The sequence below is a fragment of the Apus apus genome, chromosome 10, assembly GCF_020740795.1.
Source record: "Apus apus isolate bApuApu2 chromosome 10, bApuApu2.pri.cur, whole genome shotgun sequence".
Taxonomy (NCBI): domain Eukaryota; kingdom Metazoa; phylum Chordata; class Aves; order Apodiformes; family Apodidae; genus Apus; species Apus apus.
Window position 1 is genome coordinate 14753986 of NC_067291.1, and position 17330 is coordinate 14771315.

Below are 17330 nucleotides of genomic sequence, written 5' to 3' on the forward strand. Positions count from 1 at the left end.
TAATTCATGTGGTAAAGGTAGGATGCATTAAATTCAATAGGAACTAACTAATGAAATTAATAAATACAAGGAGAAGGCTATTTCCCAGTGAACTCTCTTTCTGGGGTCAGGCAGCTACAATTTGTCAGTCACAGGCTTAGACAACCCAAGCCGTTGGATGAACCCAGCAGTGCAACCTTATTCATCCTGCCATATGAAGACAAAGATCCAGCAAATAATGAATCATAACTGATTTCTGGGATCAACACAAGAAGAAAAGTATATCAGGATACAGTTCATTTCAAACTGTCACTTTATTTTCATAATGTTGGAGCCACCAGGAACCATTTCTAAATTATTTTAATATCACAGTATGCAGAAGACAAACCAGATTTCTCATCAGAGTTAAGAATCTAAAATGATTCAATTTAAAAATGCTAAAGTCTAATTTTAATAGATCAGATCAAGTTATTGCTCCAGCTCTACTCAAGATCCCTAAATAAAACATGAAGATAAGGATCAGGGGAGTCTCCAACAGGATGAATACCCACCACCCGACATGAAAGGAGCTTGGGAAATTCTGCTTACAAAATTTCTATAGTTGAGTTAATACAACCTCTGAGAAAACACTCTGGAGATTTAAGAAACAGACACTTAAAAACCTATTTTAATTGGAAAAACCATTTTTCCATTTATTTTTTTTTTTCCAGTGCTTATAACCCTACAAACCATTATTTTCCTAAGGTTTTTTCAGCTGTAGCTTTTCCATGACACGCACAAGATGGCATGACAGGCAGCATCTTCTGAAGTGAGTACAGAGGAAAGCACATGCAACCCGATGCAGGTAATACCAGCATCACCAATGCAACTCATTCTCAGCCTCCAGAAACTAACCCATGAGAAGGAATTTTCCCCCTTCTCTTCCCAGTGTGCTCAAGCTCAGTCATTCAGCCTGATTGCATTATACAAACAGTCGCACTTTTTAGGCTCTAAATTGTATTTTCTTTTCTAAGAGTCTGTGCATACACATGCATTTATAAATAACATTATGCAAAATTCTCACCCATAAGCCAGAAGTTCATGCAGTTCCCAAGGTTCAAAGCTGCTGACAACAGGGTGACACAGCTAAATACCTGCAGCCCCTCACCAGGTGCAAGCAACTACCTCTGTATTTGCAACACCTTTAAAGAAAACCACTTCTACTAACCACAAAGTGGCTCTGTAATGAGAAGGCAACGAGCACCTGAAAGACTTCTGGCTACAAAAAAAGTCAGCACTAAATAAAGCAGACAGGACGTGGCAGGAGATGCACACTTCACGATGGCTTCCACTGGCCAGCTCCCTGCCCGACCTACACGTGTGAATTAAGCTCTATTTATAAGCCCTCCACCATATATATATATTTTTTTTTTTCTTCATACAGTACAGTTGTTATTTTGTTTCTGTTGAACTTAGCAACAGGAAGCCCCGTCAGTCCTGCAGCAAACTTTCCATTCCCCTGGCACTCCCATTCCTGCACCAGAAAAGCCACATTTCTAAGGAGGTGTTTGACGGGGTGGGGGAGGAGAGGAAGAGAAGAAAGCACATGCACAGAAAATTAAAATGCCTGTAAAACCTGCAAAATAGAAGCCAAATTCAATGTTTCTTTTCTTTTTTCCCTTATCAAAAGGAAATGGTGATGCTATAATTTATGTTTTCTAAAGATATCTTACTTTTTTACCAGATACCTAAGCGTTAGACATGAAAATTATCTTTAAAAAAGGGTCAGTAAAAAAATAATCAGCATCTTTATACTCATGCATTCCAGTAATAAAAAATTTTCTAATCCTTCAGCACAAAATTTAGCATGGAAAGTTATTCGCTCTAGTCCCAGGCTAACTCACTGAGCAAACACCTACAAAAATTAAGCCTTAACTTGTTAAGAACAAAGTAAACCTGATTTTATTACAAGCTTTGGCAAGACTTTTCTGCTGCCTAAAGAGCTTTACTGCAGGATGAGCAAAGTTTTTGGGTGCTCCACCCTGCAACGTTAACTCATCTCCACAGTATTTTCTCTTTCCACAGCCTCACAATGGCAAGGGTAACACACACACGGCTGCTCAGTGGAAACGTGCACCAACACAGGCTGCCAGCAATTTAGCTTTTACAAAACACTTTTTCTTCAGGAACAAGAAAATATACATAAAATGTAGGAGCAAATGCAAATCCAGCTAGGAAAGACAAAAAAACCCACAACAAACCCAGCTCTTTATAAAGCAGAATATGTATTGGGGTGCTTGGAACCAAAATGATGTTCCTGTCAAGCCCAATATTAATGTTTTTCTTTTTAAATCATAGACAGTCCTGAAATGTGGCAAAGCACAAGAAATCAAAAATAACACCAACGCATTTCTGATCCCTGGCATGACCTTTTTTCATTATTTTACTGACATGAGGAATACGGGGAGTCCCCCCATATTTGATCCCTGAACATCTTCCCATTATGAATTTTTCTTCCAGCAAAGGCAGTAATGCTCCCAGCCAGCAATGCCTTTAGACCTTGGAGTCTGTGAATGCACCAACATCGAACACAGCCATGATTCCCTCTGCCAAAGCCTCCCTGGAGGGGCAAAGCATGAGAGAGGATGGAAGGACTCGTCAGGAACCCACGCAAGGCAGCCAGCTGCAGGGACCTCGAAGGCAGCATCACCAACCCCGTATGTGTTACAGGGCATGACTTATCATCAACTTACATATACATTTTGGTACAGCCCTGCCTCAGGAGGAACCTTTTGGATCAACCTCTGTCACGGACAGAGACAACATAAATGTGGCTTAATCCAAACACAAGGTCTAAAAATGCTCATGCTATTTTTGAAAGGCTAAAACAATGTCACGGTGATGGACACCACTCAGCTTTGCAAAGGCTACAGAAAGGAAACCAGGTTAGGTGGCTGGTCACAGAAGGTGTGTCTTTAAAAAGCACAGAAAAAGGCAAAGTGACAAGGCACAAATGGCACTCACCACTTCATCTCGGGCTCTGCTCTCATCACGATCCTTCAGAAAATCCACCTCGTCTTCAGTTTTCATTTCCAACTTCCCTGTGAAAACAGAGGGTTTGCACAGGCAATTTAAAAACAAACTTCTTTCAGCGCTGCTGATATTTTTCTGTTTATTCAAACCAGTCTCCAAAAAAAAAAAAAAAGGAAAAAAAAAGAAGAAAATCCAACCCAAAAACCCCTTCAACAAGTCTACTTGACTTCCAACATCTGGTTTCATTCCCGACTTTGCCACTTGTTTGTTATTAGTTTTAACAACTATCGTGTCTGGGACTGAAGGAAACTATGAAACAGCAGCAAGCATGGGGTAAAACTCCTGAAAAGCTCTAAGTGAGGCTGAGCACATCTGCATGTATTTGCCCATGTGTTTTCTTGGCTCCTGTTCATCTAGTTAAAGAACAAAAGTTTTTGCTGTTTTTCTTCTTAACATAACCCGAAGATAATGCAAGAAACCAGCCTGGCCTCCTCTCAAACAGGTATTTTAAGTATTGAAAAAATATAATCACAAGCTTCAAAAATTCATCCCACCTGCAGTGCTTTAACGTCCCTGGACTAGGAAGGCAAACCCTCTTCTGCTGAAATTTACAAAGTCCCAGCTGATTTTCCCCTTCCTCATGCTCCCATGATGGTGTCACTGCTGCAGGGCTACAAAGATCATGTCCCAGCTGCTTTCTCTGCCCAGCAAAGCTTTCATTACTCACCATTTCCCCTAGGGTTCCCTTGTGCGCACCTTTTCCTGGCATGAAGTCAACGTCCAGCTACTCTTTCAGCCCTAAGCTAATGACTCTCATGACAGTCAGGATACTTTTAGAGGAGTGAAGTGATTTGACCAAAGCCACCCAGATGGAGAGCAGCTGCTTTAGGGCTAAACCCTCCTCTAATCCCACTCTCTCTCACATTTCTACTAAAAACAAACACTGGATGGATGACAACGCCTTCTTAAGGGCGACGTATGTTTGCAGTGAATTTACCTGTTCAGGGATTTAACAAGAGGAGCCTCCCATCTTCACGGGAAATTGCTTTAACAACTGTCATCAATGGTTTTCCATTGGCATTAAAGTCTACTCTTCTGTCTGTTTTTTGCGATGTTCTATTCATAAACTAATCCAGTATCATTAAGTCAAACTGGCATGATTTTGGGTCAACTGGGTGAGTCTATGGGCAGACTCTCAGAAATCAGAGGTAACCCTACAAATTTCTGCAAGTCCCATTTTTTAGCAAAGCAGAAATCACCATCACAATGAAATCTGCTCATGGTTGTGCCAATGCCACAATGGTGGAGATCTTGGTCCAAAGACAGAACACACAAAGGGGAGAAAACCTCTGGTGCACTGAGGCCAGGTGAACAAGCAGTGTAGTGATACTTTGTGCTGGGTAAGAACTGGAGGACAAATACATGTGCCCTCAGGATGAAATTCAAGGGGACAATTTTTTGCACTCTGCCACTTCTTCCTAAACTTCTACTAAGAACCATATCTCAAACGAAAAGCACCATAATGCTACCACAGAGATCTCTGGGGTACAGAGCACCTTATCACGTTGCATATCGTTAGTGACGTTTGTTATCAGTGCATCCTGCTGCTCTAACAGGGGAAGGAAACTGCAGTAAGTGCTCTTCCATAGGGAAAATGCTATTAATGACAGTGAGCTGAAGACTTGTAAAATTCAAAATAAGGCTATAGTGTTCTATCTGGCAATGAGTATTTTCTTTAAAGGCTGAGATTTACAAGAGATACACCAGGGATACTTCTCTCAGAAGACAAGCTAGGGAGCAGTAATTAACAGCATTTGTTAATTTCAGATGCCAAACCCCAACCATGCAACCTCACCTTGCTGGGGTTGCTTTCTGCCAAGAAGCTACATCTATTCAGAGGTGTTTTGTCAGCATACACACGTTATCTCTTCTCACCCAGCCTGGCTTCTGTGGTATGATTTCATATCCCAACTGCCTGCAATGAGTAGCATCTCTCTGCCTGACTTACAAATAATGTGCTTGCAGAACCCATTACCCAGCTGTAATGCAGTTCTGAGCCTACAGCTATCAGCATGAGGAGCTGCCTTATGAAAGTTGGATCTTCTAGCTTTATTGCCTTCAGTGTTGTGGTCAGTCACTAGCTATTTGTCTGGATAAGGCAATCAGCCCTTTAAAGCTTCTGTTTTGGGCGATAGGCTGAAAGTAAGTGGAGGCAGAGAGACAAAGAGGTATATATTTGTGAGAAATTTCACAATATAAATTAAAAAAATTAAAGAGCTCAACGATTTGGAGCAATGCCAACAGCAATTATCAGCTGGTCACATCTCTGATAAATTAGCATGACAATAAAACTCTGACCACACGCGTTTCTGAGAAACAGCCTTGTGACATACATCTCCTTTGGGAAGCCTTTATTGTAGTTCATAGAAAAAAGATCTGATTCATTCTGAGCACTGACAACTCCTGCATGGCTACAAACTACTCTGTACAAACCCAGACTGCAGGGGAAACTCCCCAGCACTGACACAGCCAACAAGAACTGACACAAAGAATTGAAGACTGCCACTGAACTTGGACACAAAACACACTACCCAAGGCTTAGATATCAACATGAAGAATGTACACAGCAATAAACAATAAATCTGTTCTCTTGAATCACTGCCATACCAGAGTCCTAGATACTGCTTTATAGGAGATCAATTTCAGAAGTAATTCAAATAGTGAGCTTGGATTCATAGCAGTCACTTGTCTCTGCTTTAAGCTATTTTAATCCTAAAGTTCTTTAAGAGAATATAGTCCAGCTGAAATTTTGCTTTGTGTAGCACCCAATAAACAAGTCTTCTCTATGGAGAGGTCAGAACATTGTATTCCAAGACCTTTTAGCCCTAAATCTTTATGTACTTTTCCTCCCACCCCCCCCCACCCCTACCCCTTTCTGTACCCTAACAGAAAATGATACCTTAATACTACTTTCCTACTTCAGTCACTATCTTATTGGGCTGTTTAGTCCTTTCTCCTTTTAAAACCTCGCCTAGACAACATCATGCCTCCAAGAATCCAAGCACAGATAAAGACCTGGGCTGTGCGGAGGGAGCCAGCAGCACAGGAGGCTCCCAGAGGAAGGAGCCCTGCCAGGGACTGACTTCCAGTCACTCCCATCCCATTGAACTGTCAATCCACCATGGCACTCAAACAATTTCTTTCAGAAAACAGCTTTCTAGTCCACCTTTAAATCTTTCTGTTTACCAATGATCTCCTGATAAACGTTTACTGGTGATCTCCTGACACAAACTTTCTAAAAATCCTGAAGAAAAATAGGATTTTCTGGACCCACCACTGAATGTGCCCCCCCAGCCCCCAAATCAATCCTTTCCCCTGTCCCCAGTTATTCTGCTATCACATATAAGAACAAATCCTCTGCCATCACACTATTCTGCATTTAGACTGAAGAAGAAGCTCCCAGCATTAGAACAGTGAAAGAGTTTTATAGCTTTACAACTTCATTATTTATATCATGGCAGATAGTTATTTTTTCTTTAATTGTTTAAATGTTTTGCTTGTTTGCTTGTTCCACGCTGGGAAAGCAAGAGGCATGGTATCATTTTCTCTAAGCAAAGAAAAAAATGGCAACTGAAAAAGTTCAGCTGCTTCCATCTAACAGCTGCCTGAACAGGTGGAATATCACGATCACATTAGCTCTATGCTTCAGTAGCAAATTCACCTATGATTTAATTCCAGGCTGGATCAACAATCCCATTTCTCTTTCATTCAGTTTATCCCTTGATTACCCTTTTTGGTGTTACCTGGTGATGTTTTCTATTAGCTCCTGCCACACTGGCACCAGACGTCTACGCTGTCCCCCAAGTCCCACTGCTCTGCCACATCACCACTCATCCGTGCCGAATGCTGGTCCCACTTCCCAGCCGACGGCAGCGAGAAAACTCATCATCCGAGTTCCAGTACTGCTTAAAATGCACTGGAAAACACCACCGGCTGCTCTGACCAACAAAAAAGCTTTGCAGCCCGGAAAAGGCAGTGGGGGTAGGGCTCGCTGGCTTTTTTAAATGACCTAATACTGCCAATTAGGAAGTGGCTTTGCACAGTTCAGAAGGACACTGGCAGCTGTTTCAAGTGGATGAGCAAAGAAAATGCAAGAGAGCCCCGTTGTACCCTCTGACTTGCACGTTAGCAAAAATAAAGGGGAGAGGCGAAGGAACAGCACTAAGCAAATAAACCCTCAGGCCCATATAAAAGCATGTAACTTGAAGATAAGGTAATCCAAACAGCTCCCTCCCATTCATTCCTTCTCCAGGGAGGATGCACGAGCTAGAAATTCTTCTCTGAAAATTCACAGGAGATGTCCTGTCCTTAACTTCAGTGCAAGCCAACAACATGCACTTGAACTGAAAGTTTTAATGTGTAGCTTCAGATTCTTTCTTTCTCAGAAGAAAAACCCCAAACACCTACACTTCCTCTGCAAAGCAGGCCGCCTGCTCTTATTGCCTTTCCTTTGCTGATGAGATGTTAGAGACACAGCTACAAAGAAAAAACTAAAAAGCAGGAAAACAACTGACACTTCCTACCTGTAACAGGCTCCGCTTCCTGCACTGCTGGGCTGATGTTCCTCTTCTTTGTCGAGGAACTTAAATCCACTTCTCCATTGAGGCTGGCTCCAACATCCACTGCAGCCTGTGGCTCCAGTCCTGCTTTTTCTGCAGCTAGTAATTCAGGAGAACAAGGTGTCTCTGCTGCAAAAACCACCGCATCAAAACTTTTCACCATTTTAGGAACTTTATCCAGAGAGGATCCATCATCTGCAGAAACCAAACTCTTTACTCCCACATTTTCCAGTGACTCATCATCACGTAAAAGGCCCAAACATGGCAAGAAGGGCAATTCAGGTACAGGTTGGCTTCGCTTTCCATCAGGCTCAGCCAAGACCTCCCCCTGAGCTGCTTTTGCAGCAGGACCAGCATCGCCCTCGCCAGCCAGACACACGGTGTCGGTGCTGGAGTCGCTGTCACACGTGGGCTCCTCTGCAATGGGGTGAAGCGCTGCCCGGAGAAGAACACTTTCCACGTCCTCCTGCTCTTCTGGATATGCTGCAATGGGGGTTATTGCCACCGGCCTTAACACTTCCTTACCCCCACGTGTATCACTTAGGGCCCCCACTTCTGAAGAAATTTCTTCCATTTTCTTTAATTCAGGGGTGTTGTTGCATGGGGAGATTACCTGTTGGGTTTGTCTGGGACCATCCTCTTGGTTTAGCCCAGCAGCCAGGCAAGGGTTGTTCTCCACACCCAGGGACTTGCCAGCTGATGTGTGTCCACGACCAGTGCCTTTTCCTGCGCCCACACCCTCACACACTTCTTCGGCGGGGCCTGTCCCTCTCAGCCCAGCATCCACATCACTGCCGCCAGCCACAGGCCCCCCCAGACAGCAGGCAGAGGGTTTCACAACAGCAGAAGGAAGTTCCTCTGACAGAACCTCCTCAGTGCCATTTGCACAGGCCTCAGGCTCAGCTTTGCCTCCTTCAGCCTGCTGGGAGAGGCTCTGTTCCGGGGAGCCCTCGTCCCCCGCATGGTCCCCAGGCCAGCAGGCCCCAGCAGCTACCCCGCCATGCTCCTTGCCTTGCTGCTGGGCAAGCTCTGCCAAACCCGCCGCCACCGCCACTTCCTGGTTTTGTTTGGATTCTTCATCATGACTTACAGAGGGTGTGCCTATTAAATTACCCTCCCTATGGTCTGTGCCCTTGGCACATGGAGCTAATGCCAGGTCATTACCTTGCAGAGCTGCCTCTTGCCTGGGAGGTGCCACTGCAGCTTCTCCCTCCCAACCTGTGGCCGGCCCCTCTCCTCTGGGGAGGGCAGCGAGTGATTTCATCTCACTACTCAGCCCCTCCTGCTCCAGAGCACTCTCTGCTATTTCTGCTTCACTTTGTGAAGGCTCTTCATCTGCCGGGCATGTGCTGGCATCCTCTGGAGGGAGCGATGCAGGCTCACGTTTGCTCTCTTGAGCAGTGTCTGATTCTAATCTGTCGCCCATTTCATCCTTAACAACAGTTTGATCAGCAGAAGGGCAGCAGCTTGCAACTTCCTGACCACCTCTGTCTGCAGAATCTGTGCTTCCTCCATCTCTGCTGCTGCTGCTAGTATCAGTTCCTGCTGGCTCCTCTCCATGGGCTTCACTGCCCTCCATTGCTTCAGCTGCATGTTCAGTGATCTTACAACCTTCCTGGCAACACGCAGGTTCTGCACTGCTTTGGTTAGATCCACCAACACCATCATATTCAGGTTTAGCATCAGGGCCATCAGATTCCACAATGTCTTCCAGTGAAGGTGAGCTATAATCCACTTCCACCAGCCCTTCTCGCTCCCCACGCTTACCACTGCCATGAATTTCCAAACCAGGATCAGGTTTTGATACACATGCAGGAACCTTCACCCCATTCACTGCTAGCAACACTGCCCCAGCACTCTCGGTGGCATCCTGCCTCACTGCAACACGTGCACTGCCTTGGCTTTCCAAGCAGCCGCTGTTTACCTGATCAGTGCTTGAGTCCAGTCCAGTCTCTTCGCTATCACAAGTCTTGCAAACATCAATAGGGACATCCCCAGTGCCACCATCCACATTTGTACTGTCACATGCTGGTACAGCTCCCACGTTTGCATCCTCCCCATCTGCACATTCAGTGCCATTAAAACCACTGAGTAAGGGCTGAGCAGCACCAGCTGACTCTTTCTCAGCTGGTGATGGTTCTTCTAGGTTAGCAGTCTTCCTTTCACCAGCCTCAGCCATCCCATCCTCTACCTGCTGCCGGCCCGCAGCCCTCTCAGCTGCCCCTGTACAGTTCCTGCACTCAGTTTGGCCCATAGCCACATCCACGCCCTCCAAGGAAGCTGGGGCTTCGCCTGCTGCTTCACCCACAGCAACAGCACTGTCAGCTGCACGTCCCTCAGCAGCTTGCGCTTCCTGATGGGGACTATCTTTACTGCACAAGCCGTCTTGATCGAAAGCAACTCCAGCAGATGTCATTCCAGCTTCCTCATTTGTACTTCCACAGGATGGAAGATTTACGGCACCGTTTACACTTGCACACGGGCTCGCTGTGCAGTCCTTCTCATCTGATGCAGTCCCAGAGCCTTCAGCAGAGGTTGGCTCCTCCTCTTCCTTTTTACTCAATGTCACTGTATTTTTACTTTCACAGAAGCACTCTGGGCTCTTTGCATCCCCCGGGCTCAGCAAGTCTTTTGGCGCCTCATTAAAAGCTGCCAAACTCCTGCTGTTGCATTTCTCCTCTTGGTGGGTTTGGTCTGAGAGCTGCCTGATGTCCACCTGAGCAAGATCAGATCGACTCTCTTGCCTTCCTTCTCTTGCCATTTCTTCTAGGCTCTGAGAGGTAGTGACCAGGTGACTAACTGGCTCTGCTCCTTTAGCACAGCTGTCTCCAGAATCTCCCAGCACAGGCTCTGCTGGCTGCCTTAAACTCTGGAACAAGACAAATAAAAATTATTTTGCTTTGTCACACATTTACACTGTCTCCGTCCATTACTAGATCTGTACCTATGTAATGCTACTTTATGCGACTCCTCTACCTGGTGTCCCCTGGAACAGTGCTACAAACATATTGCTGTATTTTGCCTGTTGGTTTTGTTATACAGTAATATTGAAATAATTAGTATGATAGAGAGGTTGGTTGGAAAGAGCATCTGGAGGTCTTCTAGACCAACTCCTTGCCTGATGCTGGACTATGGCCAATGCAACATCAGGTCAGCCATGACTTTGTCCTGCCAAGTCCCCATAACCTCTGATGACAAAGTACCCACCACCTCTCTGGGCAATCTGTTCCCACACCACCTTCCCGTGAAGTTTTCCTAACAGCCAGCCTGAAGCCCCTGGAGCTGCAGTCTTTCCCTCTACTCCCTTGTTACACTATCTGCCACCACTGAGAAGAGTTGTGATCTTTGTAGTTGTCCTTCAAGCAGCTGTAGTCACCGTTCTTGAGCACACTTAAATTCAGGATCAGTAAACAGCAGAATTCAACCTACCAAATAACACAAATTTATACCAGTCTAGGCCCAAAGGGCTTGAGCAAATGCTGCTTAACAGCAACTTCAGACCCCTGCCCAATGGCACTCCCCTGTTCTCATCAGTGTTGCTCCATTTTCTCTTTATTGATGGAAATGCTACTTCAGACACGGGAATTGGCTATGTCCCAAACCCACCACTTGTCTCCTACTCCTAGGGCTGAACTAATCACCTAATCTATTCCTGACAATTGCACGCATAATTAAATAGCTGAAATTTACTTCCTAAATATAAATTAAAATCTAAGAATTATGGCATACTATTAAAATTAATACGTGCATCATCACGGAACAGCTGCAACGTACTCAATTCCTCTCTAATGTGCATTTTCCTTCCAGAGCATCTCCTTTGTCACGGATCCCCTGTGCTTTTAGTTTGTTACAACCAAACCTTTCATGAAAAAGGTCTGTTTCAATATCTTCTTTTTTATTCTCTTTGCTGCACATCAATGTCCACACCTTAGAAAAAGTGACTTGTTAAATTAACAAGGAACCTCAATCCTTCAACGCACATGCCACAGACCTCCCTCGATTTTCTGTGGCAGGGTCGAGGTTTTGCACCCTAAGCTTTTGAGGTCTGGCTGGTGTCTCAGGAAGTGCCTGTGACTCTCAACACACAGAAAACTGTAATGAACTATTTGAAACCTGTTATTTCTCATATTCATTTGTAAAAATACTCCAAAAATTACATGCATCCCAAAAGCCAAACTTAAACAGGTCCCTGCAAATTTTAAGACTCTAGTTCTCAAAGAAGTAGAATTTCAGACCAAAAATACCAGTTTAAACACCCCTTTTCTCCTTGAATATTAAAAAGGCCAATATGTTGACTGATGGATCATAGGGAAATTCTCGGTATTCCTATACAAATAGTGGCTAAAATCATCATTGCTACATTGAGGGTACTGCATTTACACATCTTCCCATATTCTGACGACTACAAACTGAGTACCATCACCAAATCACAGACCACTAAAGGTGCTTCTGCTGTTTGCGATGACTCTCCTATTTAAAATCATTCCACTGCCCAGCTCCCCTAAGTGCTGTCACCCATACCAGCGCTCCCTGTTTTTGAGGCATCCCAAGATATGCTGGCATGGGAGGCAGGCAGCATGGAATTACCATCCATCACGTAGCCCCAGGGAGGGGACACAGGGCTCTGCCTGCAGCTGTACCCACAGGCTGCAGCTATTTTTTTGCAAGGGCAAATAAACGGGATCAAATAGCTTGCCGGCTGTCTGGTGGCTATAACCCTGCTGCAGAGCACAGAGACTGTGCTGCTGGTTCTCAGCCAGGCTGGGCAGACACAGACAACACAGCCAGGATGAACTGACACAGACAACAGTGACACTTGCTTGGGGACAAGCAAGATTTCATGAGGAGGGGCCGTGGCAGCCCCAGCACCCTCATGGTGAAGTCACTCTGGCAATAGCCTGAAAAATAGAGCTGTCTCCAAGGGAAGCCAACTGGCTTTTAACTGACCCAAAATGAACCTAAATGAAATAATTACAAGGCTGCTTTCCAAATTCAAATCAGATTAGATGTGAAGTGAAACAGTGCTGGAAAGAAAAAGTCTAAACATAGCCTTTTCTGATTTCATTGTCAGGCAAAATGTACCCATCTGGCATTTGCACGAGCAAACACACAGTGAGCTGGACACGCTGGCTGTGCTTTCGTGTCTTTTGATGGAAAGGGGAAGCAATTTCACAGCTAGCCTGGGTTTGCCACTCATACCACCAGTTCCTGTTGAGACTGGGAGTAATTAACATCTCAGGCACCCAGGGAAGGGTGAAATGGCTCAGGACAGCCCACACTGCTCAATGTCCAACCCCACAGCCCACTGCCTGCAGGCAACAATTCTCCCCTTCCTTAGTTAAAGGAACAAAAATATCCTGTTATTTAAATCCCACAGCTCTGTAATAGTGGATGAACCAGCTGATGAAGGAACACCCCCAAGTGATGCCAGCTGCGCAAGACTTGTGGGTATTTCTGAGAAGTGGCACAGAAGTGTCCTGCTGTTTCACCTCCCCACGCCGACTGAGTCCCCATGTCACCCATTTTAAAGCAGTGAGGAAGCCTTTTCAAAGCCCTATGGTTCCTGCAGCATCTGACCACTGTGGGGTCCAAGAGGAGCACAGCAAGGGGAGCACTATGGACACATACCCCGCATGGCCAGGACAGGTTTGTCCTCAAAGTCCTATACCAAGGTGCTAAGGTAATGGCTGTTTTCTCCATCACCTGCTCCAGAGATATGTCCCCTCAGATTCCTCTCTGACCCTGAAATTTCCACCTGAACAGATATGCACCCACTGTATGCAGCCCCCATGGACCCAGCCCTGCTCTGGAACCTGCCTTATGCTGCCCGATGGCTGCCAGACTCCCTGGAGGGACAGTCCAACTCAAGGGAGGTTTCCCTGTCCATCCAAGCAGGTCTTAACATAATGGAGAAGGCAGGAGCTGGGAGCAGAGAGAGTCCAAGCAGAAGCAGAATTGCACAGTCCCAAGACTGCTTCTCTTCTCAGAGAGAAAATTTGCAGCCTAGTTCAGATTTATATGATCTCCCCATGCTTAAACGAGAAGGAAACAGGCTGGTGCCCACCTGGATGTTTGCTAACAACATCCAGAAAAAAAACATACAGGTAAATACAACCCCAAAGTGTGTCTATGTGGGGAAGTCCTCCCCAGGTGCAAGGTTGCCTGTGAGACAGCAACCAGCCAGCTTCCCCTTCTCTTTCATGCTTTTAGGTAGTTCCTTACCATGTGCTGGTGGCTCTGCATGTGCATCTGAAGGTGCCTTATGTCACTCTCCAAGCTGGCTGCTGCCCCTTCCTTGGCTTCAGCCGTCAGCATGTAAACGTCCAGCCCGCGGTGGTGCTTGATGCTGTAGTCCCCTGAGTGCACAGTGTGGGACAAGGTGCTCCAGGAATCTGGTTCCTTGGCTTCCTCTCTGCAATAAAACAAGGGCAGGTTAATCTGCAGGCAAGGAGGGATGCTGCACTGCAGGACACGCACGCTGTTCTTCTCTCTGGACAGTCATCTAATCAACAGCCCAAGTGAAACAGAGCTCTGGCTCCAGGGCCAGACGGGCAAATACATATGCATGCATCTCAGTCTTGAAAATTAAAGTGATTCAGAGGTAATGCCAGCCACAAACTTTATTTCACAAGATTCTCAGCTAGACAGAATCTGCTCTTTCCCCCCCACCCCAGACTACAAAAGACAAGCAGCAAATGGTACAACAATTACTTTTTAAACCTGAATTTATTACAGGTGAAGATCACCAAAGCAGCTGTTGCAGAAAAACAAACACCTGAAAGACAGAACTGCAGGGGGACAAGTCAAAGGGAACAAGGATACAGATGCTACAACTTCTACACTGAAACCAGCTCACCATTTCACAAACACCCAACAGCCATCAAACTGGAGCGATTTTTTCACTCCTGAAATGAATTTAGTTTGCTCTGTGAAACTGCTTCTGAGCAAGATGTTCTCAGTGTTTGAGAGAGCTGTCCTTCTGCAGCAGTATCACAGATTTGCTTTTAATCAATCAAAAGGAAAGAAACTTAAAAAAGATGCTGTTGTAGATCAGAATAAAAAACATAACTCAACAGTTACATGTATTCAATAGAAATTTCAATTAGCTCATCTCTTTTTGAATGTCAAACCCTGATTTTGCACAGGCTTGCAACTCAAAGCAGTCATTCTTGAGGTCTCACAGAGCTACACAGGGGCTACATTGCCCCTTTAAAAGGGTGAGGAAACATCTTATTAAGGTGTTCATCTAAAGCTTCAGGTTTATAGCTTTCATTTTGAATCAGAACTGATCCTCTCAGGAAAGCCAAGATCTGTTTGAATTGTCCTGGGACACAGCAGCTTGCCTAGTACCCTCCTGAGCATAGTATCCCCCAGGAAACATGTGGAGCCGAGCTGGAACATTATGGGAAGGGGGGCTCACACTGATCTGCTCAGTGGTGAAAGAAATTGAAATTTATCTGTTTTGCTTTCACTAGGGCTGCATCTACTGAAAGTCCCAGCTGACAGCATGCCCCTTCCCTGTCATGGAGACCAGCCACTGCCACAACAGGCAGCCCCATGATCTCCCTCTGGAGCACAGTTACAGATTTCCCCAAAAGGGAGCTGTGATTGTGTGCAATTAGGAATTGAAGAAGGTACATAGACAGTAAATGCATACCATCAACCAGGCAATTGCACACAGATTTCAGCATCTTTGCCATCTCGTTTCTTACTTCTAAAGCAGCAAACCTTTCTAATAGACAAGCACCCACCTACCAAACCACAGGGCTACCTCTCTGGAATGCCACGCAATTTCAAAAGTAAAGTCATAGCGAGCAAATGATACTACAACTGGCAACAGGAATGGGCAGAACAGGGTGGGGAAAGGTCAGACAGCTCATCACATGGCACAGAAACCTGTGAAGATGATGGTGGTGGCAGGGGCTGTCACTGCTCTGGCCCAGCACAACCACTTGCCACCTCCCATGACTCCTTTTGGGCTACATCTGCAAGGAAATTCAGAAAAAGCAAAACTATGCCTTCCACCCATTTGCTGCCATTTAACTCAACTGACTTCAGTACAATTAGTCTTGACTTAAACAGAATATTCCTACAGAGAAACAGAAGGAAGCATTCAGTTTCTGATGACGACTAGTACAAATCCATGGAGGTACTGACGTCAACTGAGCCATTCCAAGCAACTAAATAAATGACCTTCCTTTATCAAGGAAACTCATATTTCTGTCTGCTATATTTTTTTCTTTTTAGCTGTAATATATATGAGAAACTTCTAGACTCAGGGCCACTCTCAGAGTATAACAAGGCAGTCAGCACAAAACCCATCAACATCACCCAGATTCAAGAATGCTCCAGAGTCTGCTCCACTTTCTCATCAGCTTCAAGTACACTTACAAGCATCTTCAAATCAGTACCCACCAAGCAGCTTACACAACTCGGGCCTTAAAGGACCCTTGGTGACTTCAATAGCCTGAAAATCTGCAGCAAGATGACACGCAAGCACAGTCCCCTGCAAGACCACGAGCACACCCACCTCTCCTGCCATCAGCCACTTTCACACAGCCCAGACAGATCAAATCACCACTTCTGCTTACAAAAACAACATTTTATTTTCATATTCAAGCTGTCAACCTGTCACAATCTATAAAGAGCTTTAAAACTTTAAAACTATGGTTTTTGAACTTCCCAGTATAGTCCAAATCAACTCATCCCTGGAGGAGGAGGAGCCAAACAGTACTTGTGTGCTGAATCTCTTCTCAGGTACTCATGTGCTGAATCTCTTCTCATCTCCTGAGGGAGCAGAGAGGATGGCCCCAGGCCAGAGAGCAGCAGAAAGAGGGAGAGGAAAGCCTGCACCCACACAGTGTGACTCCCAGCTGCCTGCAGACGTGGGCGAGATATTTTTTAAGAAGAGAAAAGATAAGTGAGAAAGGGAGAACAAAAAGCCCTGGTCCCCTTCCAAAGCTGCAGGAAAGGTGCTCAGGAACCCAGGTTTGAAACAGAAATTCAGCGGTGCCAATGATCCCGGCAGGTGTGTGTTCCGGTACAGACATAACAGGTCTTCAACGGAGGGGAGAGAAAGAGGAGGGTGAAGAGATCAGAAGAAGAACAAAAAAGCCTCAGTGGGTTAAGCAGAACCTCAAGTTAGGAAGATTTATCCCACAGTTTTACAAATTGGCAAGGAAGCCAGTGTGGGAACTCAAGGTGTTATTTCCTGGGGATATCCCCTCCAGATTTCTGAGCTGAAATCAGCTGAGACAAAACAAACTCAGGAGTGTTGCCAACTCTTATGATCTTATTGCAAGTCTGACAACAGCTGTGGGTTTATTCTGAAAGCGTCATCCCTTAGATTCATGTGATAAAGAAAAAAAAAAACCAAAAACAAACAACTAAACTTTTTTCCTTCTTTAATTAAACAAAGCTCCTAGTATTATGATTGCAGTGAAAACCTAGGAAATGGTAGGATTTAGATGCTCCTATCTGTAAGGTAAATAAAAACTAAACTGAACTGAATTTTCACCTTATATCCTTTTAAAATTTGGAACTATTCCTGTTGATATATTATCACAGTGAAAATACTAGAACAGACAGACTGTGATCAAGGATAAACAAGGAATGGTGCCTACTGGGACAGGATGCTGGCCTTGGTGGCAACTACACAACACAGCCATAGCACAGGCAACTTGAATCAAGCCAACAATCCCACAAGGGAAGACTCAGAGC

General features: G+C 45.1%; 1 protein-coding gene across 8 annotated transcripts in view; it reads right to left on the reverse strand.

Annotated features, from left to right (window-relative positions):
• Window positions 1-17330, reverse strand: part of AKAP13 (A-kinase anchoring protein 13) — a 159224-nt gene that overhangs the window by 89392 nt on the left and 52502 nt on the right. For all 8 annotated transcript variants that reach the window (XM_051628924.1, XM_051628923.1, XM_051628920.1 and 5 more), the window contains exons 6-8: window positions 13833-14022; window positions 7575-10479; window positions 2983-3059 (exon numbers count right to left, since the gene is read on the reverse strand). In XM_051628924.1, coding sequence (XP_051484884.1) covers window positions 2983-3059; window positions 7575-10479; window positions 13833-14022 — 3172 coding nt within the window. The remainder of the gene's footprint in view (window positions 1-2982; window positions 3060-7574; window positions 10480-13832; window positions 14023-17330) is intronic.